Genomic DNA, 22619 nt, shown 5'->3' on the forward strand with positions numbered 1-22619 from the left:
AACAAGCCACTGCCTGGTCAAACTCATTTACCTACTTTTCAAAAAATTGTCACTTTCTCTGCTGGATCCATTGTTGGTCAGATCCTACCGTCATGGTGTGGGTCAGTCAGGGGTGATGATCCAGAAAGCAAGGCAGATCAAGTCCAGTAATTATTTAACAACAAGGAATGGGTAACACTTAGGTAAGGTAGGCAGTCCAAACATGGGAAGACAAAACAGGGTAAAAACAAACAGAAATCTGAGACACATAGTAACAAATTCTAGGAACTATCAGGGAGAAAATGGATTAAGTAAGTCTACTATACATTATACAGGAGTTAATTAATGAGGAAACAAATATTGCGTGTGTCGCAATGCAAGGTTGGCCGGATCTGAGGGGGAATGAGGTGAGATAGGGCTTTTTTGTTGTCCCAATTATTTTCAAAAACACCAGATGTACGCTCACAACGTGCTGTGATGTATTGTGAGCTTGTAGAAGCAAAATCTGGCTTTTTCTTAATATATATTTCTGAAAGTGTTTGAAAGTATAAAATAAGGCTTAGGTGATTAAAACCAGGCAAATACAGCACTTAGTTAGGCTATGCCATATCACAGATATTTTTACTTTACTGGAGTACTTCCAATTTTCTGTACTTTTACTTCTCCACTACATCTCAGAGGCAAATATTGTACTTTTACTTCACTACAATTATTTGATTTAGTAGATAAGTAGATTTGGATTATTATTACAAAATATACATTACCACTTCAGCCCTATATTGAGACCATTTTTATACATTTGAGAACTTTTGAAACACTGAAATGGGACATTCTGCATAATACTACTACTACTACATAATACTACTTTAAGCACATTTTGATGCCAATACTTCTTTACTTTTAGTCAAGTACATTTTGAACCCCAGACTTACTTGTAACAGAGTGTTTCTATATTGCACTGATTACAGTACCTACTTAAGTAAATGTGAGTACTTTTTCCACCACTGCACAGATGATGTCTCCTATCACAATATGGATATGAATGAATATATATAGTGCCCAGCCTGGATTGGCAGGACTGATGAGGGAGTGGAAACAGGTGTGGATGTAACTGAATGGACTGTGGGAGTGGCCAGGAAGAGAGAGAACCTGAACCAGACAGACAGGTGACAGTAAAGCTTGGGGACAGTCACAGGCCCACTATTGCTGTGAACATGAGTAAAACGAAGAATAAAAGTGAAAATAAGACTGAAAAGGCTTTGGCTGCCGAGAAAGAACAGTTTGGCAAACAACAGGTAAGCCATTCATCCTTATCCCTTGAAGGAGTAGTTCACCCAAAAAATGACTTATTTTCTATCAATTACAGACCCCAGGAAGCCTTGAATTCATGGAGACTTTTTGTTTTGTTTGTTGCATTCCTTAACCAATAATTTGGTCAAATTCATCAAATTATTGGCTAAGGAATGCGACAAAAACAAATAAATCGCCATGAATTCAAGGCTTCATGTGGTGTGTAATTGTCATTTGTTGGGTGAACTACTCCTTTTAATATACAGCTATGCCTTTTGTGTGTGGATATTAACTAGATATTAACAGACTCGCACTGCCTTATTTTATTATTTAAAAAGTGGGGCAATTGGACAGCCCTGTTAGCTGGAGTTGAATGATATTGCAACTGTTGTGATGTAACACAAACTGTGAGCAATGTCTTCATTTTTCTTATCCCTGTTTAATATTTTCAACTGAAGTGTCTGTTGTTGCAGTTATAAGTAAACCACAACTTATCTCTTTTCCCCCTAATAGCTTAACAGCATCACCAAAACCCTCACATCAAATGAAAAGCCAGCCAAAGAAAGATATGTACGCCGTATCCTTTTGCATTGTGTTTGTTTTCAAATGGTAGGGCTTGACCTGGAATGTGAGTTGGTGGCAATTGAAATGTGATTTTGTAACATTTACCTCATAGGGCCTACATACAGGCAGTGGTGGGAAAAAGTACTCAAATGTTTTACTTAAGTAAAAGTGTCAATACTGCAATGTAGAAAAGTAGAAGTCTGGAATAAGTGGAATTCAAAATGTACTTGTGTAAAATTACAGAAGTATTTGCATCAAAATGTACTTAAAGTACCAAAAGTAAAAGTACTCATTATACAGAATGTCCCATTTCACGTTTTCAAATGTATAAAAATAGAAGATCTACAAGCTCACAATTCCTCGTGACTCATTGTGAGCTTGTAGATTGGCTATTTTCGAATGGCCGGTAGGGCTGAAGTGGTTAATGTATGTTTTGTAATAATAATCTAAATCTACAAAGTAACTCAAGTTTTCAAATAATTGTAGTGGATTAAAAGTACAATATTTACTTTAGTAAATTAAAAAAAATAGTAAAAGTACAGTACTTAGTAAGTAAATGTACTTAGTTACTTTCCACCACTGATAAACATATCATGCATGCTGTTTTGTTTGGTGTGTGCAAGCCATGCAAGCATTTTCTCAATATTTTTGACTGAGTTTCCTTGACAACTGTGACGACATCCTCATGGGGACACATAAGGAGAAGGGTGCTGCCACCTTCTGGACGTACACGCTGAACCTGCCTCTGTCCAGTAATGCCTTGATCAGTTGGAAGTTCTGCTACATGGTGCACAAACTGCTGAGGGATGGACACCCAAATGTGAGTGCAAACATCAAGTTCTAGACCAGTGATTCTCAAAAGGGGTCTTTGGGGGGGATTTCATAATCTAGCATCACAGTCATTTTAACGAGTTTATCCATATTTTATACGTTGACTATTCAAACAGAGTGAGCTTGTATCTGCTATGTTTGAGAAATCTTGAATAGGCTAGAATGTTTTAGCACAAATCTTCCCTTCTGGGGGTCCCACTCCCTGGCACAAAATATTTTCCGATGGGGGTCCGCTGCCAAATACATATTAATTGGGGGGTCGTTGACATGAAAAAGTTTGAGAACCACTGTGACTGTTCTAGACCAATTGTTCTGAAACTTTTTTATTTAAGGGCCCCCGTAACTCTGAGAGCTAACTCTGAGAGAGCAGTTGGTTCCACTTCTGCGCTCTCAAAGTTACAGACCTGTAAGGGTCCATTTTGTAAAGAACCACTGCTCAAAACTCCTGCCAAATTATTCTGGGTATCACCACTATGTTGTTAACCGTTCCTGTGTTTCCTTGTCCTGGCACTCCTATCAACATGTCCAAAATGTAAATAAAAACCTGTATCAATTATTTAATCTACAGGCCGTGAGAGACTCCCATAGATATTGCCGCAATGTCAAAGATATGGGCATTCTCTGGGTGAGTATTATCATGAATTGCTGCTACATTGTAAACATGGAAAATGCACTCAAGACCTTTAGTAAATACAGATATCTAGTCTTGAATCGTAATTCTATTTTTTATTTATGTGAATGAATTATAACTAGACTGTTTGCGTTCTTCTCCTAGGGAAACCTGCATGATCGATATGGACATATTGTTGCCTTGTCTGCAAAATTCCTCTGCCTTAAAATGGGGTTTCATGCAAAGGTAACATTTTTATTATCTACTCTCTAGTAGACTAGTTTCCCAAAAAGAATTGACATTAAAACAACAACTAGCCAAATATATATTTGATGACTTGATCACCTCACTCTCACACAGTACAAGACAATCCCAGGTAACTTAGAAGCCAGTGATGAGACGCTTGAGAAGGAATCAGGAAGTGATGGAAACAAAGTGTAAGTTAAGCCTTAGGCCTGATTTATTATTATTTGCGTGCCGTGTCCCGCTCATGTACAAGCTAACGTGTTGTGGCCACGGCATGCAACCAAGTATAAATCACTCATTATTACTTCTCGCTGAAAACTCTTTAAGATTATACATTGATATTACTGCACTGCCACTGATGTATCATTCATATACTGAGATTGTGTCATACTGCAGGTTAGACATGACACAGGAACTGATGGATTACCTGGATGCTGGACTGAAGATGTCTGAAACAGGTTTGCCATATTAGGATATATTAGGTTAGGATATTGTTGCTGTCGGGCAGAAACCTTGCATCTCCATATTTCAATTTTTCATAAATGAATTCCCTACAAGCGTGTCACACAAAGTAGTGAAAATTGGCAGATTGCGACGTGTTTCGAGCTTGTATATTGGCTATTTTCAAAATGTATTTTGTACAGGAACAGTTTGGGAATTTGGACATACAAGGTTTCCACCCCACAGCTTCGATATGATTGTTTTTGGATAATTGCTTGTGACCAAGATCAATAATGTTGATCTGTTAATTGATACTTGTTTCCTTTGGGAGCACTAAAGTGTGTCTATTTCTGTTCATTATGATCAGTCTGTTTGTTTACTCTGTTCTATCTCTGTTTATTATGCCAATTGCTCAAAATTCCCCTGGTTTTGTCTTGGTTGTGTGTTGGTTCTTGCTGACAGTTCTGCGTCAGATGGATGCAAACGGAGCAAAGTCTACAACTCCAGCTGGGCAGTGTCGACTAGCACCACTAATACCACTCATACTGGACTGCAGCTTTCTCTATCACTTTTCTGTCAGATTGTTGTTCAAACTTCACAGCCGTAAGTACTCGGAAAAACACACACGTATGCACACACTCACATACACACAGTCACACACATACTCCATAATCAAACCCTGCTATGTACTGTGCTCTGTAGGTGTTGCACCCGATGCCCTGCTTGGACATCGAGAGCGGTTCCGTGATCTTTTTAACAGGTACACCATTTGTCAAAAGCAGACTTTCATGTCTTCCACTATAGCCCCATCTGTGATCACACCCCTAGCAGTAGCTCGGGACTTGGTCACGTAGCGCAAACAACTTTATTAGATTTGTCTGACAGCTTGTGCAGAATGTCTACTTCAAAAACACGGAAGCTGCCTGTACACTGCCTGGACAGTGCTGCTGATCGGGACGGGAACATACTTTCAAGTAAAATTCAGCACAGGCTGTCTATAAAAAACATTTTCACAGCGGAATATCATTTTACCGATCAGTCTGATTAACGTCTTAAGCCCTGAATTATTACTTGTACAACGGTGACGTGCAAAAATAGCCGATCTACAAGTTCACAACGTGTCACAATGCTTGTAGATATGCTATTTTCATTATCGTTCATTAATCGTCAATGTCATCGAGGCAAACGTTTGAAATACCGTGATATTGATTTGAAGTCAATCGCCCAGCCCTAGCAATGGTTGAGGTAACGGATGGGGATAATCTTCCACAGAACTGTTGGTCACCATTACCTGTTCTTTCTCAGTCTCACACAGTTCTTCGATAGAGCCAGAGAACTAGAGTACTTCAAAAGTCGCATCCAGATCCCTGATCTACCAGATGTAAGTCATATTCTTTCTATCACTGTGCATTTTTGTATTCTTGTAATAGTGCATCTGATAGACCTCTGGCTCTCAACGTGGCGTCCGGGTACCCCCAAGGATCCTTCAGGGGGGTTCCAGGCGATCCCCCATAGCTAAATGATTGATAGTTGGGAACCAAATGGACCCTTATGGGTCTGTAATTAAGAGAGTATACAAATGGAACCATCTTTCACTCTCACAGTTACATTAACACTGAGGAGTTTTAGCTTGGAATGGTCCCAGAGATAAAAATAATATCGTATTATCAATCATGCATATAAAACTGGGGGTCCTTATAATTAAAACGATTAATAGATAAACACTTTGCATCCTCCCTTGTATTGGTGCATAATTGCATATTAATCATGCCTGTATTGTTTCTGTCAAATGTCTGAAGTCTCCTCCAAACTTCCTCCGTGCGGCGGCTCTGGCAGAATACAAAAAGCCAGTGATCGTTGTGCCCAATGAGGAGCATCATGATGACGAGGAGTTGGAACAGCAACCTGAGAGAGAAACGCCACAGGTACAGTGACACTTAACCACTTACACCCTATATGCTGTAAATAATACATCAGGTCTTTTAGAAAGATATGGAATAAAAGTATCAGTTCGTTGGATACTTTTTATCATAAAAAGCATTTTTACCCCAAAATGGTCCCCAAAATAGGTACGATATAGGTTGTATCGTATACCAGCTATATTAATCATTAAGCATTAGGGGCAACTTTGTCACATTTCTCCTGAATCCTATCATTCTATTGTGAGAACACTCGAAAACTCTGCTAGCCTATGTAAAACGTGTCATCCAGGTGTCTTTAAGAGCGAGCTCTTGAGACAAAAAATGCGATGGGTTCTGCTGTAGTATTTTTGTCAGATTTTCACATGTTGCCCCTTAAGTCAATAGATAAAACGGCTGTCAATGGTTCAATTTCTTTGTGTGGCGTTTTAAAAAAACATTGTGGTGTTTTCACAGTACTACATGCTCAGCCAAATGGGAGATCAAGATGCTGGGATGGAGCAGAAGGAGACAGAGAATGAAAGTCTAAGGAGGGAGTTGGAGGCCCTCAAACCTGAAATGCACCTCCTCAGGAGTGAGGTATGTCTACCCGCTGTTTGCACTCAGCGTTTCGATCCACAGATCCTGTTGACCGTTGAGCACAATAAAAACAGCGGAGCTTATTCAACACAGTGTGCAGACTTTCTTTAAGATGAACTGTTGTTTGTCCTGCACCTGGGCACTTAGTGGATGTGCGTGCACCACCTTGTCATGCAAGTCTGTTTGTGTGCAAGTGTGTGTTCACAATTTCTTTGTAGGAAAAAGTGCTCCAAAAGTCAATCATGCAACATTTAATTTCCACAACAATGACCCACTGCTATGTCCCAGAAGAAATGTCATTAGATCTTAAAATCTTGGGCTCCACATGCAAGGCTCCAACGTGGCAAATACCAAACTCTGAAAAACTGATAATGGGCAGTTTATTTTAATGATGTACCTCCCCTTCAGGGGTAGTTCTGGTTACTGTATATTGGAAACTTAAAACAAACAAAAAATCACAGAACTTCATGGGTTCTGAAAAGTTCAAAGTTGTGGAAGGTTCTGGTTTACCCATCGTAGTTGAAAAGAGCCATAAGTAAATGCTCTCTCCATCTTGCCTCTTTTTTTTCAGGCCCAGAGGTGTGTGACTGAGTTGAAGTCTCAAGTGAACCGTTTAGAAGCTGAGTTGGAGGACCAGCGCACCCATAAACAGATGGCCTTGGTGGACAATGAGCACCTGCGGATGGAAGTGGGCGCTTTGCGCTCTGCCACTGTTGCTAATGCAGGGGCTCAGATTGGATACAAGGAGGCTGATGGTGAGTACAGACGGAGATGGCTGCAACGGTACAAACATGGATGAATCACTGCATTCGCTGACAATCTTGTCTTCTCATCTCAGTTAGAGCTCAGGCAGCAGAACTTCGTTTTTCTAAACTCAAAGAGAGACACGCAGAGCTGGTTACTGGTCATGCTGATCTAATGAAAAAGGTACAGTTGCTCTTTTTTTCCATTTAGTGATTTAACTGATGTGTTTTTGTTTGTTTCTTTGTTTGTTCCTCCCCTGAACGGCTAACAATGAATTTGCATTTAGCGACTTGCCGGGGACACATTCACAGGACAAAGAGCTGCTACGTTGAACTTGTGATCTTTGTGTTATGGGACCATCGTTCCAACCTGTTTCTAATTTGTGGTGACTTGATTGTGTGTGCGTGCATGTGTGTGCGCAGAATACAGAAACGGTGAAGTTTCTGAATACTACAAAACAAAGCCAAGACGACCTCCTCAGGGCCAAAGAGCAGCTGGCCAGTGAGTTGGACCTCCTCCGACAGGGGACCAGAATGAAGGTGGGGACTCATTAAGTCATTATCCCTTAATACAGAATATTCCCAAATTATACTACTAGAAATGTTTCCTTGCTGTGAGTTAAATATTCTCCCATGAATTTCCCCTCATCAGACGGATCAGCAGCATCAAGAGATCGATCGACTGAACAAAGAGTTGATGGAACAGAGAGCGGAGTTGGCTCACATGCACAATGCTCTAGGAAATAAAGATATGGTAAGACTCATGCAGAGATGAGTGGAACACATACAAACGTATTTTATCCAATAATTGTCCCCGCCAGGCCGAAGGCTTGGCGAGAGAGTATGTTTTACCCGCTGTCCGTCCGTCTTTCTGTCTGTGAACAGCTAATCTCCGGCACCGTTGGCCTGATCGCAATGAAACTTTGCACACACACTCCCTGGATGCAAATTCCGAACCTCTGCCCCAAATTCTTCACATAGCGCCACCATGAGGCCGATTTCTGACCTGGCGGAGACCTGTGCTCCGAGGAGCACTTTTTCTAGTTAATCATGTTTCTTCTGTTGCGTAGGCTTGATTTAGGTGTAAATTAAAGAGCCCTTTGACCATTATGAATTGACATGATAATAAATTGACATAATTATGTATTTTCAAGTGAAAAATCTAAGTGTTAAATCTGCAGTTGCATTCTCTTGAAAATAATTTGTCAAGCGAAAAGGTTGTGAACTTATTTCTCTTCCTCATTTGTCATTCAGGAGGGATCTCAGTTAAGTAATACTCTTGCAGGACTGCAGGCAGAGAGGGATGTGCTGCTGCGCTCAGCCAGGGAAAGGGACGCAGAGCTTTGTTCCCTCAGACAGCAAGCACAACACCAGCAGGGCTCCCTGGACATGGAGAGAGACCGGAATAATAGAGAGCTGGAGGCCTTGAGGGCTCAGCTTCAGCAGCAGGTATATGGACTGATGGTCCAAAGAGGATCCAAACACTGGTGCACAAATTAAGGTCTTGTTCAGACTGGCAGCCCAAATCTGATTACCTATCCAGAATGTGATTCAAACCTGATTTGCTGATCTTAGTTTCCTTTTGTTTTTTTGCTGTTCAGGTAAAAAAAAAAACGATTCCAGTCTGGAAAGTGCCAGACAGTGTGAACAAGGCTTAAATGCGCATGAAGTGGCCAGATATTTCAGTTTTTGGATCAGTCTACGGACAGTCGATTCAATGGACTCTCATTTGTATTATGTGTGCTTTACAGCTTGCCATCAATGCAGAGCAGAAACTGGAGATTGAACGATTGAGAAGAGAATTGGATCAGACTCGAATGGAGTTAAATCATGCAAACGGTGCCCTGCAAAGCAGAGAAATGGTAATTCCCATCTCAAGTATGAGTAATAATAACATAATAGCCGCTTTGTGAATTATGGTCCATTTCCTGTTCTCTGTCATAGGCTAGAGCAGGGGTTCTCAAAATGGGGTGGGGTCCTTGAGGGATTTCCGTGGGGTCCCCAGCTAAATAACTGCTAACTCTTGAGAGTGTACATGTGGAACCAAATGGACATATAGTAAACTGGGGGTCCTTGAAATGAAAAGGTTTGAGACTCAATGGGCTAGAGAGCCGCCTGATGATTACGTTTGATATCTCTGTTCTTCAGAGTGGCTCTCAGCTGAGCAGTACCGTAGCAGGACTGCAGGCAGAGAAGGATGTTCTTGTGCGCTCTGCGAGGGAGCAGGAGGCAGAGCTCTCCTCCCTGAGGCAGCAAACACAGCTCCAGATGAGCACCTTGGACCAGGAGAGGCAGAGAAGCAACAGAGAGCTGGGAAGCCTACAGGCCCAACTTCAGCAACAGGTACTGTCTAACTGTCTATACTGTGTAGTATGCGTGTCTGAAACTACATTTCACAATATTCAGACAGTCTTCGGATGCCTTACCCTGTACTTGTAGCCCGATTTATATATCAACGTGTTGTGTGCCAAAAATGGTAGAAATTGAAGCTGCAATCCGGAACTTATTACATTATTTTAACTATCTGTATGGTGGAGAATTCAATTTAACTAGTACTTTTGCAGTGGTTAGAGGTCCCTACTCTTCCATTGAGATATTTGGACCGTGGTGTTGGGTAGGACACCTACTGGTTGACGAGTAGTACTGCTTGAAGTTCATAAGCACAATATCTCCCCTGGACAAGAAGGGATTCTGTCTCGGAAGAGTGGTAAAAATGTGGTCTCTCATGCAGCAGGTCCAGGTTCGAATCCCAGGGAGGATATTGTTGCTGTTGGGTGGAAACTTCATATGTCCAAAACTGTTACTTTTCAGAGTTAAAATCCCCAAAAAGCAGCTCAAAACGCATCACATCGCGTTTTGAGCTTGAATATCTGCTATTTTTGCTACTTATGTGTGACTGTAGTATGACGAAGTAGGGTATTAATTTACAAAAAAACATACAAAGTTAAAATATGGATAGGTTTCTGTCCGACAGCGGCAGTATAAATGTTTTCAGATTGCAGCTGTAAGCATAAGTTTATCATCACAGGTGTGTCGCGAAGGCGAGCTGACGCAGAAGCTGCAGGAAGAACAGTTCTGTCTGCTCCAGTGTGCCGTGGTCGAGGCCGAGGGCATCATACTGGACGCTGTGGCCAAAATTGATGACCCCATACATGTCCGCTGCACCAGCTCCCCTGGTAAATCATGCTATCACTCATTCATTCAGTTTTCCAACCGGTGTCGCCACAACAAAGCTATCTACATTTATTGTAATTGAAGAGATTTGTACAGTGTAAACCATAGGAGATGCAGCTACTGTATTGTTTTCTTAGTGATTATTCTATCGATAACTTTTTTGATTAATCTTGAAGCATGCTTTTTTTTTTTTTAAATATGTATCAACGATAGAAAATTTGAATTACTTATATATTTTTATGATCGACTAAATCAGTGGTTCTCAGACTTTTTGAAGGACCCCCAGTTTGGTATGTATTATGCCACAGACCCCCATAACTTTCAGAGTAAGGGTCCATTTGGATCATAACTAAGTCATTTAGCTGGGGGCCACCTGGAACCCCCTCAAGGAACCGCTGGGGGTTCCCGGACCCCACTTTCAGAACCACTGGACTAAATCAATGTCTGATTAACCGCTTATGCCCTATCTAATACTTTGTCATACAACGTACCGTGCAAAAACATAGAAAACTGCTGGTCTACAAACTCTCAATACGTTGCATTTCTATGTGTTGTGAGCTTTTAGATCTGCTATTTAACCATATTTGAAAATACATTATTAAAAAGTTAAAAACATTTTAAAATCTATTGAATTGATTCATTTAACTGTTGTAACCCTATTCTCAACTCTGTCCTCCAGACTACCTCATCAACCGAGCTGAGATCACTCTGAGCTCCATTGATAAAATGCAACAGAGTCAAATGGTCTACCTGGGAAACAGGAATGGTGCGTAAAATGTCATGTGTTTTTACACGCTGTTCTGTGTCTGTGTAGATACAGTAGTTTGGTGTGTGTGTGTGTGTGTGTGTGTGTATGATTTGTGTTTGTATGTGAGGTGTTTTCAGAGGTTTTGTCATTCTCTCCAGATGCCAGTGGTTTGCTGAGAGCCGTGACTCAGTTCTCCCACCTCGCTGCTGACACTATTGTTAATGGAGCAGCAACCTCACACTCTGCCCCTACTGACCAGGCTGACCGTAAGACACACACACGCATACATCTTCAGATGCTTAATACACTGTTTCCCAAACAGTGACTCGGGACCCATGTCTGGGTCGTGGACCAATTTTTATGGGTTGTGAGTAAACATCCCCTTTTTTTCCTAAAATATATATATAGACCCCTTAACAGACAACGTCACACTGATAAGAACCAGTATGCGTGCAACCAGTATGCGTGCAAGAAACCCATTCTATCAGGTCTCGCTAGGACGCGCCTCACTAGCCAACACACAAGAGGGGGTTGGGGTGTGCTGAAACCAGCGCACCCCAAAACAACAGGTTGGGAATTGATTGCGTGAAACAATCACCTGTGCGTCCAGTCTCAATGTTAGTAAACAAATAATTGGTCTATACATATTATTTCAAAAGAGTTTAAACAACATTTTTCAAAAGTAGTTCATAACTAAAATAAAATAACAAAATAATTTCCGTTGATAAAGTGTTTAAGCAGTAGTGAAAATAGCAGATCTACAAGCGCACAACGTGTCGCTTTGCGCCGTGTTGTGAGCTTGTAGATCGGCTTATATTATTTGACAATTTGGCTACTGTTTGACCAGTTTTATAGTATAGTTTGTTGATTACTTTTGATGCAGAAATGGTCTATTTTCTTTTTCTTTTTGAGGTAAACTAATTTCTCTTTTGGGCCTTGAGCTAAAACGTTTGGGAACCACTGGCATAATACACAGAGATAAACCACTTAAGCCCTATTTTATACTTTGTTGTATGACCCATCTACAAATTCACATAATGCAATGTGTTGTGACGAGCTTGTACAGTAGATCTGCTATTGTCCCTATTTTTGTTTTATTGATTTGAAAATGTTCACCAATAATAGCATGGCCAAAATTATGGACGCTAGGTTGAAAGTGGGTCGAGCTCAATTCGATGACCTGTTTAGAATAATCACACACACCCATCATTTTTGTTTTTTATTTTTCACTTTTCTAGGTTTGACGGATGGTTGTAGAGACTGTGCCAGCAACTGTCTGCAATTCCTGAAGGACTTGAAACTTCAAGCCACCTTACAGAGAGCAGATCCCTCTGCCACACGCTACACTGTTCAGCGTCTGTTCACCTTGGCACAGGTTAGGGAAAGAAACATTTAAATGCTATGGCCAGAAATGAATTATGTGAATAAATAAATAAAAATCTGTTGCTGCATAGACGATTACATCTATATATATATATGTATATAAATACAATATGGATGCATGTGGAATTCACATGAACCCTAGCATCCCTATTCTGGGGTGAACATTTGGCAAAAATAATCTACAAGCTCACAACGTGTTGCAGAATGTGAGCTGGTACTGTAGATAGTCTATTTTCAGTGAAGACAATTGGTGTAGAGAAATAAAAGAGGCCAGGTATAGACCCCTGGGGGACCCTGAATTATATACTGTAGGGTTTAAAGTTGGCTCTTTTAATTTACATATATCCAGGGCTGGAAATGTATGACCGGAAGATAGGTTAATGATGTCAATAAAACAACTGTGAGGTGATGTAAACGCCTATTCCAAGCCAGCCTGGACAGATGGTGTTGCAAGTAATAATAACAAAATAGCTGCCTTGCGAATAATATGGTCAATTTCCTGGTATCTGTCATAAGCCAGAGCAGTGTGTCTCAAGGTGGGGTGGGCTCCTTGAGGGAGTTCCAGGGGGTCCCCAGCTAAATGACTGGTAACTCTTGAGAGTGTACAAGTGGAGTTAACACCACATCACTGATTAGAGGATACAGTATAACCCTCATCATTAGGTCATCGTGAGGCTTTGCAAAATGGGACACTTATTCCAGGAAAATTGTGATATTTAAAGTTTTATAAATGTATTAATTTGGTTTCATGTTTAGGAATTGCGTCCAAAAGGACAGGATGTCCGTAAAGAAGAGCTGGGAGACATGGTGGATAAAGAGATGATTGCTACGGCTACTGCAATTGAGGAGGCAGTGCTGCGCATGGATGTAAGGACACAAGTACACACAACCAATCCCAATGTCCACCCTTACAGACTCATGTGTTACCTTGTCCATGAGGGGTTAGGCCAGGGGTATTCAACTAGATTAGGCAGGGGGCCACAACTGTAAAATAATTTGGAGTTGGGGGCCACACAGTGCGCGCAAATGCACGCACGCGTGCGCACACAATTCGCGCACGCGCGCAAAATTTTTCGGGTCTAATTCGGTCTAATTCGGGTCTAATTCGGTTCTATTTGACCAATATAAATCAACCTTTTTTCGGGTCTAATTCGGTCTAATTCGGTTCTATTTAAGGTTCTAAGTTAAGTTCCAATGAAAGATGGCCTTTCAAGAACTAATGAAGGATACATAATTTGTACTGTTTTAACTTTGATAACATAAATCAAAGTTAAAATAAATAATAATTATGAAAATTAAAAAAAACAAAAAAAAAACAAAAAAAAATGTTTTGGAATATGGCCAGGGGCCACAAGGAAGCTCCTCGCGGGCCGCACGTGGCCCGCGGGCCGCCAGTTGAATATCTATGGGTTAGGCTGTTCCCCTGTCAAATTGCACCCTTTCCATAAGTCAGCATTTCTGCAGACTGTCCCTCCCACACTGAAGCATTTGATCAATTAAGTCGGCGAAGGTTTGGGGTTATGGCCTTATTGCGTCACACGTGTCAGCTTCCCCATTTACTTCCATTATATGGCAGAACGGAGGTGGAGTGTACGTGTAGGCACGTTGTAGGTGCTGAACCGGGTTCAACATTGGTAAACCTTAACCTGGTGCCAACCAATGCAACACTAGCACCGTGCGTTGACCCCACTTGGTGGCCATTTTGTTTGTAGTTCTCTCAGTGAGCCAACACTCCCAACGCACGTCAAACGTACTACACTTCAGATGCGTTGGCTACGACGTGTCTGACGCAGATGTGTGACCATGGCTTTATGGATCGGGACGTACTTGGCGCTCACTCACTCATGGAGTCATACATCATAGATGACTGACATCACAGACTGGCCATGTGACGTCTGAGATCCACACGGGAACTACATCCTCAACCCTGTATTGTTTTCTTGTCTTTCCCAGGCGATAATGAACCAGGCCAGAAGAGAGACTTCTGGTGTAAAGTTGGAGGTCAACCAGGGGTGAGTCGCATATATACAGTATATCTTACATTATACTGTCTTGGGTCTGCTCTTTCAATCTCTGACCTGCTGTCTTGGGGTTTTTGGTTTCTCTAAACAGTATTCTTGGAACCTGCTCTGACTTGATGAAGGTAAGATTAATAATAAACTTTATTTATAAATCTCTTTTCAAAACAATAAAATACAGTGCAGCAAGGTAAAACGGTTAATTAAAACAACAGGTAAAAAATAATACATAAATGAGTCTAAGAGAATATATAAAGGTATAAAGGTGAGTTTTCAGCTGTGATTTAAAAGACACTGTGCTAGCTAGTCTTAGAGCCTCGGGCAGGGCATTCCAGAGCCTAGGTGCCCGGACCGAGAAAGCCTGGTCACCTATGGTGACAAGGCGAGTAATGGGAACAATCAAGAGAGCCCTGCCCGAGGATCTAAGGCTGCGCACCGGCTCATGCAGCTCCAGCATATCTGAAATGTAACCGGTGGCCCTCTATTTTTATTCTATGTGAACTAATGCACTTCTGGCCCAAAAAACACATCCTTTGTCTCCTCTGCAGGCTGTTCACATGCTGGTGACTGCTTCTACCGACCTGCAAAAAGATATTGTCGAAGGAGGCAGGGTGAGACTGTGTTACTTAATTTTACCACGTGATGGGGAAATCTGTCACGTTCCACCTTGAGTTATTGTTTTTTTTATCAAGGGGCCAGACCTCTGCACTCTGCTGCTGAGGTCTTGCCCCACAACATTTCCTTTTCACTATTCTTATTAGTTCAGATACTGTATGTAGAATTTCCCTTCAAAGCATATCAGCATTACTGTCACCATACCTCCCATAGTTGTACAGTTCAGACAGTTCAGATGGTCATAATGATCAGAGTTAATACCAGGATGCTTTAAAAAGAACTTGTCTTTCCTTTTTATAGGGGATTGCGTCTGTACAAGAATTCTATGCCAAGAATTCATGTTGGACAGAGGGACTTATCTCTGCCTCTAAGGCTGTGGGCTGGGGTGCCACACAGATGGTGTAAGTATGCTATCCGGATATCATTGTATTGTTCTTCCACATTTTTGAGATGCGTTCTGTATGACAAATTAATCAGGTCAACCGTGATTACAGACATTCACAGATGTAGGACCCAGCCAATTACCAAACTGACTCGGAACCTTTATGGAGTTTATTCATCTCTTTCAGAGTCTTAACTGTAGCCGACCATGTCACTAAGGTTAACCTCAAGCATAGGCATAATTTATTGCCTGGTTTAGATGTCAATAATGGTGCTATATCAGACCGTAAAGTCATCATCATTAGTGCGTATTATTGCTGCTTAAATGCATTTGACACACATGGTTCCTGTATTCAAGTTCTCTGAAATCATGCATTTAAAAAAAAAACACACATGGCTTTCTGCATCACCTCGACTCTAGCTGTTCCAGTCAGAGAAAAATAAGATATAGATGGATAGAGGTTCGGGATTTGTAGTTTAACTTCCATCCATTATAGAAAGTCACTGCTATTATAGTAGTTAAATATTTTATGTTAAAACGAAGGAGGGGAGGTGCTGTACTTCCGTTGCATACTGGCAGTGTGCACAAGATGTTTTGTGCTGACTAACGAGAGTCATGAGGATGATGATGTGATTATTGTCTATATCTGTGTTGTCAGAGATTCAGCTGATCGTGTTGTGACTGACAACGGTAAATATGAGGAGCTCATTGCCTGTTCACATGAGATTGCTGCTAGCACTGCCCAGCTAGTTGCTTCCTCAAAGGTACAAACTTATTCATTCATTGATTTCATTCCATGCATTCATTTTACGTGTTCCTTATTCATGAGTTGTCTCAATAACCACTTTTTACCTGGTGTCACTTTTGGGCATGTCATTAAGGTGAACGTTTTGGTAAGACTTTATACTGATGTCGGGTCTATAATGCGTTATAATTTATTTTTTATTATAATGTACTTATAAGGCATTATGACACTTGTTATAAATGTTTATAATTATGCATAATAACTTATAAATGTAATTATTATAAGTTGTAATACTAAATAAACCTTGTTATAAGTGCTGGTCATAATGTATTATTAACTCAGTGGAACAGCACATTACTACCAGGTAACACTATACTTAAAGGTCAGGTCTATAATGCTTTATACATTTATATTGCACTTATAATGCTTTGTTATAAATGTTTATAATTATGCATAACAACGTATAACAAAGACACTTTATAACTAAGTTAAGGTAGCTGTAATGTACTGTTCCACTGAGCTGATAATGCACCAGCACTAATACTGTACGCTATAAACTTTATTATAAGTTGTAATGCATGATTATAAACATTTATAACGAGTGTTATAAAGCCTTTTAAGTGCATTATAATTCATTATAAATGTGACTATAATTCATTATAGACCCAACCTTTTAAGGTTACCAACGGTTTTATTCTCCATTTTTCAAAAATGTTAAACATCTTTCGATTTTTCAGCAATAGCAAAATATCAGCTCTACAAGCTTGCAGCGCGTCACAGCGCATCACAATGCATCATGTGACCCGTTGTGAGCTTGTAGATGGGCTAATTTTGCTCTCTTTGAAAATGATTGCGTGGTTAAACATTCTACAAGTTTGTAATAAGAAAATGACAGTGTTTTATTGTGTTTTCAGGTGAAGTCTGACCGAAGTAACCGGAAGCTCCACACATTGCAGCAGGCATCACGTCATGTCAATGAAATGGCTGCTATAGTAGTCTCCTCCACCAAGCATGGTCAGCAGCAAATTACTAACAAAGGTGAGAGGGGGAGATCACAAGAAGAAATAAAGTCTGCACACTGGTAATGCTGCCAAAGCTTCGCTGTATTTTTTATTGCTGGCAACGTTTCGATCAGTGATCTTCATCAAGACTTATGTTAAAGGGATATTTCACTTTCAAAAAAACTTTTGGTCATTTTATCATCTACTCAGGCCTTTGTGAGCCCCCCAGACCGTTTTTAAGTTGCTTGATTCATTATTTAGATATTTAATATTAATTTTATCAGACACGCCCCCCTTCCTATACAAACCCATTGTAACTTCAAACTTCATTTTAACCATGTTAGATTCATCAAAAACACCCGTCCTTGGTTCTGGTGACTCACCCTGCCCTCCTAATGCGTGAGGGGGCCGTGGTTTTTCAATTACTTTTTTAATTTATTTTTAATATTTTGGAAAATGAAAAAAATAAAATACAATAAAAAAAATGAATAAAATGAATATCAAATATCTAAATAATGAATCGAGCAACTTAAAAACTGTCTGTGGGGTTCACATAGGCCTAAGTAGATGATAAAATGACCAATAGTTTTTTTGAAAGTGAAATATCCCTTTAAGTCCTGATGCTGACTTTATTTCTTCTTGTAATACTGCTATTTGTCCTGCACCTGGACCATGTTCTTCATGAGATCGTGTCAGCTTGTGTGTGTACAGTGATAGTCTGTGTGCATATGTTGTGTGTACAGTCCTAATATGCAAATGGTCAGGTGCTGGTGGTCAAAGTGTTGTGAGGGGCTGTGAGTGGCTCGCATTTTTCTGGAGCTTATTTTCCTTCCTCCTGGTCTCGTTGAAAAACATGATGGTCTGGGGGAAGGAGGTATTGTAGTGGCCTTGCAGCAGCAGAGCCAAGTCTGCGTCCAATCAGTAAGCCTATCAAATAGGCTGCGCACTGCCGCACTCCCATGTCTGGGTGAATTCACGTCTCTGAGAGTCATTTTTGTTCCATCCAGTAGTTATGCTTTGATAGCACTGCTCTTTCTGACACATGCTTTGAGTAGCCATAACAGGCTATAGGCTACAAGTCTGAAGCAGCATGTTAAGATAATGTAGTTATATCATTGCAAGCACATTTTTTTGTGTGTGTGTGTGTGATATAAAGAAAGAGGGAAAGAGTTGGACAGAGCACAGATGTGTTGATCTTTGCAGACTCTTTCTTTAAAAACTAATATAATGGTAAACATTACACACACATCAGAATCAGAATCAGGTTTATTGTCACATCACAGGTTTACAAGGTAAAAAAGTGGGTGAAATTTGTTTTTGTACATCATTCCCATCGCAACGTTAAATTCCGTAGAAAGAAGAGTGGGGAGAGAGAGAAGAAGAGGGGTAGGGGGGCAAGTGGGAAGGAGATCAAACAAGAGAACAATAGAAGCCAAAAACAAGTTATCTACATATTTACAAAGTACCTGAGATAAGAGACAGACTAAGGTGCCTGAGCATAGCAGCAATGTATGTATACTGTGCATGATATACTTATTGACGTTAAGGTGCACATTTCAAACATTGTTCCGTCGCCCCTAGTCTCGCATAGCCAGACCTTTCATAGCTCCGCCCACTCCACTTGAGGAAAGTAGACAGAGCTGTGGAGAGTCTGGCTATGCGAGACTACGCTGCCCCTGAACCGGTCATGATGCTCTAAATGGTGACCCGTTGTGACCGTGGGCCATGTCTAAAAGTGAAGAAAAGGCTCCCCTATAAATGTGAGGTACATTTGTTGCTGTTTCAATCCTTGAAGAAGACCTTTCCAGGTCAAAACGTTGGTATTCAATACATTATCCTGCATCGTGGCTATGAGTGTGCTACCTTTTCTTCACTTTTAGACTTCTTTACCAAGGTCAGCAGCACCTCATCAATAATGGTGTGCACCCGTCTCCTGTTTGTTTGACCTTGGGCCATGTGCCAAACCCCTTCAGTTGCCTGGGGTGACAGAGGCGTTGCTGTGTCTTGTTCTTCTTCACCTCATGGCCAGTGTGAGGAAGTTGAGGTTTCCTCTCTTCAACGCCATCAATGTAGATTGGCGTGTGTTATAATTGATTTATCTTCTGCTGTCTCCACAGCCCCAACAGACTTCTTAGGACTGTCACCAATCAAGCTGAAAAAGGAGGAGATGGAGACTCAGGTATGTCATTCAATAATGCTTCTTGAATCTCTGTGAGATGGAGGCATGATGGAGACATGGTAGTCATACACAGTGTATAAATATTACTGCCAACAGACGTTTTGACTTACTTACTCAGGTGAAGGTCCTGGAGCTAGAAAACCAATTGGAGCAGGCACGGGTTCATCTGGGGGAGATAAGGAAGAGACACTATGAGCTTGGAAGCTCTGAAACTGGCCCTGAGACCGATGTGACGGAGAAGGACGGATCTGAGAGCTTTCCACCGCCACCGCCACCCTCTGTGCTTGCATCCACCCTAATACCCCAGTCCTACTCGCAAACGCAGCCCTACCTAAACACTGACAGCCTCAAACCAAGCAATTCAAGCAACCCATTCTTACAACCTCAGACTCAGTCTTTCTCACAATCTCAGCCTTATACACCAGCACAAGCCTACTCGCAGGCCCAGTCCCACACACCTTCTCAATCCTACACGATGGCTCAAACCACCACACATTCTCAAGCCTACACATCGTCTCAAGCCTACACACCTTCTCAATCCACCACACCACCTCAATCCTACACGATTGCTCAATCCACCACAACTTCTCCATCCTACACATCCCCTCAAACCTACACACCTTCTCAATCCTACGCGCCGACTCAATCCTACACAATGGCTCAGTCCACCACACCACCTCAATCCTACACGTCATCGTCTCAGGTCTACACACCGTCTCAATCCTACACATCGTCTCAATCCTACACACCCTCTCAATCCAACACATTGTCTCAAGCCTACACGTCTCAGTCCTACACACCGTCTCAATCCTACACATCGTCTCAACCCTTCACATCGTCTCAATCCTACACACCATCTCAGTCCCACCTTCAGTCTCAACCTCACTCACAAACTCAGCCTTACATCCAACACCAAGATTACTTGCAGTCCTCTTCACATACCAATAACCTTTCGCCATCTCAGCCCCCTTCTCAGCCACCCAGATCGCCACAGCCTTCTACGAGGAAGCCCAGTATCTTTGCGAAATCTGGAAATCTATTCAAGAATGCTGTAAGTGCTGCCACTCATCTTCGTCTTACAATAAATGCAAAGAATCTCTGTACACACGTATGTATGTATGTACAGCTGTAATCGACGTATCTCAAGAACCGTCCGACTTCAAACTCGGCACACGAGTCGCCGCCGACCCGAGGGAGTGCCGTGCCTGTCGTCGACTCGGTAGGATGGGCGGTTGTCCAGAATCGCCAGAAATTGGCCCGACTGAACCAATTGATTGCCATGGCAACCCCAGCCTAAGCTTGACTTGGCAAATTCCCCACACCTGTCGAATTCCCCACACCTGCCATTTGATTACTTAGTCAGTCCACTTTCCAGTCAGTGCAAACTGTGCATTTACCTCTGCATGACCCCCCCCCCCCCCCCCAACGGAGTGCCCATGTATGGGCATACCCATATATGGCCATATACTGATAACTTCAGGGATCTCCATATATGGGCATAAAAGGGACAAGGACAGACAGATATAGAGATCTCTGTATAAGTGCACAATAGGGACACAGACAGACGGTTACAACTGGTACTCTGACAACGGGTATAACGCGTATAACGCGTTGCATTCCCTATTTGCATCGTTTCCGACTTGCATGGTTCCCGAGTAGGGCACCAGTCTAGTCTGCTAAATTACAATATGCGTGTATATATATGACATTATTCACATAGTGTGATGTGCAATGGAAATGCTGTAGTGTATAATAACATGCAGACATAAAAAAAGTGCATGTGATGGTGTATATTCTGATTATTCTCTTTCACTTGCAGTTCAGACGAGGTGAGACTGGAACAGGAGAATCCTGAGTCGAGGCTGGTTGAGAAGAACATTGCCTTTGATTTTATGATTGCAATCAATTCATCTAAATATATATGAAATGAAACTAATCAGAGCCTGAAGCCTTAATCAGTTTTATTCAGTAGTTATGGGAGTTTAAAGGCACACTGTGTAAGGTAAAAATCATTCAATATATTTGTGATTTGTAACTTGGATTATGTCAGAAATGTTTTGTAATCATATTAGACTATTATTGTTTTGACTTCAGATTATAAGACTTTAACTAACTTTAATAATAACTTTAATAACATTTTAAAGTTAATAACGTTATTATTTTGCTGAATATACGTATGTACTGTTGTCTTCAAAGAATTGATACATTAAATATGATTTTAAAATCGTTTAAATTACCTGTTGCAGTCAGATGTCAGTTTAATGTTTACACCAACTGATTTGATTCCTGCTCTGTCTAGACCTGGAATAGTTTTACCTGTTTTTCCACATGTACTATTATGTGCCAAATGTCTCACAGCTGCTCAAACCACAATCTGTCTGTCTGCTGGCATTGGATGTTCAATTCATTTACACCATTGGTTCTCAACCAGTGGTCTGGGGACCACCAGTGGTCCTTGAGAGGGTTCCATAAGGGTCCAGAGCGGGTAACCAGATAGACCCTTATAGATCTTTAACTCTTGAGAGTGTAAAATTAGACCAAATGGACCCGTAATTTCATTTTACACTGTCAAGAGTTAAATTATTGTTAAACATCTGCATTACTTAATTAAAGAATTGTTATTTTGATCAACATTTGCCTGTTGTCTCTCCTATGGTACCAACATCAATACAGCATGGAATTGTGGACAATATCTTCTCCAACGACAACAAAATATTACAAAATATTCTAAGACTTGAGAGTCTATCTCATCAAATGGTGGGTGGCTCAAATACAGAATTAATAATGGACCTTGATATGAAAAGTGTTTTTAAAAAAAAACATTGATAATCAGAAGCAGCAGCAGAGAGAGGGAGCAGGATAGTTAACTCCTAAAAAATAGTTCACTAGCCTGTCAGATAATTATTTCAACAGCTTGCTGAAACTTGTCAGCTGACAGGCCTATTATTGTTTACTCTAGAAGAAGGTGTGGTTGTCTTAAGTCCTTCATTAAAAGGAAGATCAGGGTGAGTTATGCTTTGGATTTAAGCCAACTGCACAACCCTGCGAAGATGTCATCACTTGACAACCTGTTGTGTTATTTCAGCACTGTGCTTTGGATCGCATGAATGGACTTTCAGCGACCTCCTGTGTCCGATATCCCTGTCATGCGCAATACAACTTATAAAGTGAC

At 41.1% G+C, this 22619-nt stretch overlaps 1 protein-coding gene across 2 annotated transcripts; it reads left to right on the forward strand.

The window, feature by feature from the left end:
- The first annotated feature begins 1138 nt into the window (after positions 1-1138).
- Positions 1139-21673, forward strand: hip1r (huntingtin interacting protein 1 related). Of its 2 annotated transcripts, none has more exons than XM_084047418.1 (33): positions 1139-1274; positions 1783-1846; positions 2511-2653; positions 3233-3289; positions 3440-3520; positions 3635-3711; positions 3917-3978; positions 4424-4564; positions 4664-4721; positions 5267-5342; positions 5761-5886; positions 6337-6459; positions 7031-7214; positions 7298-7386; positions 7626-7742; positions 7855-7956; positions 8457-8651; positions 8954-9064; positions 9351-9545; positions 10231-10378; positions 11056-11142; positions 11283-11390; positions 12363-12499; positions 13264-13374; positions 14461-14519; positions 14620-14650; positions 15074-15136; positions 15441-15541; positions 16181-16286; positions 17182-17305; positions 19386-19447; positions 19566-20498; positions 21267-21673. In XM_084047418.1, exons 1-33 carry the CDS (start codon positions 1194-1196, stop codon positions 21300-21302), a joined length of 4188 nt encoding a protein of 1395 aa, XP_083903544.1. In that variant the 5' UTR covers positions 1139-1193; the 3' UTR covers positions 21303-21673. The 2 variants fall into 2 exon arrangements, with proteins under 2 accessions (XP_083903544.1, XP_083903545.1); XM_084047419.1 differs by having other exon boundaries at positions 17182-17281.
- Positions 21674-22619: the final 946 nt, after the last annotated feature.

The sequence above is a fragment of the Gymnoscopelus microlampas genome, assembly GCF_963454915.1.
Source record: "Gymnoscopelus microlampas genome assembly, chromosome: 21".
NCBI classification, from domain to species: Eukaryota; Metazoa; Chordata; class Actinopteri; order Myctophiformes; family Myctophidae; genus Gymnoscopelus; species Gymnoscopelus microlampas.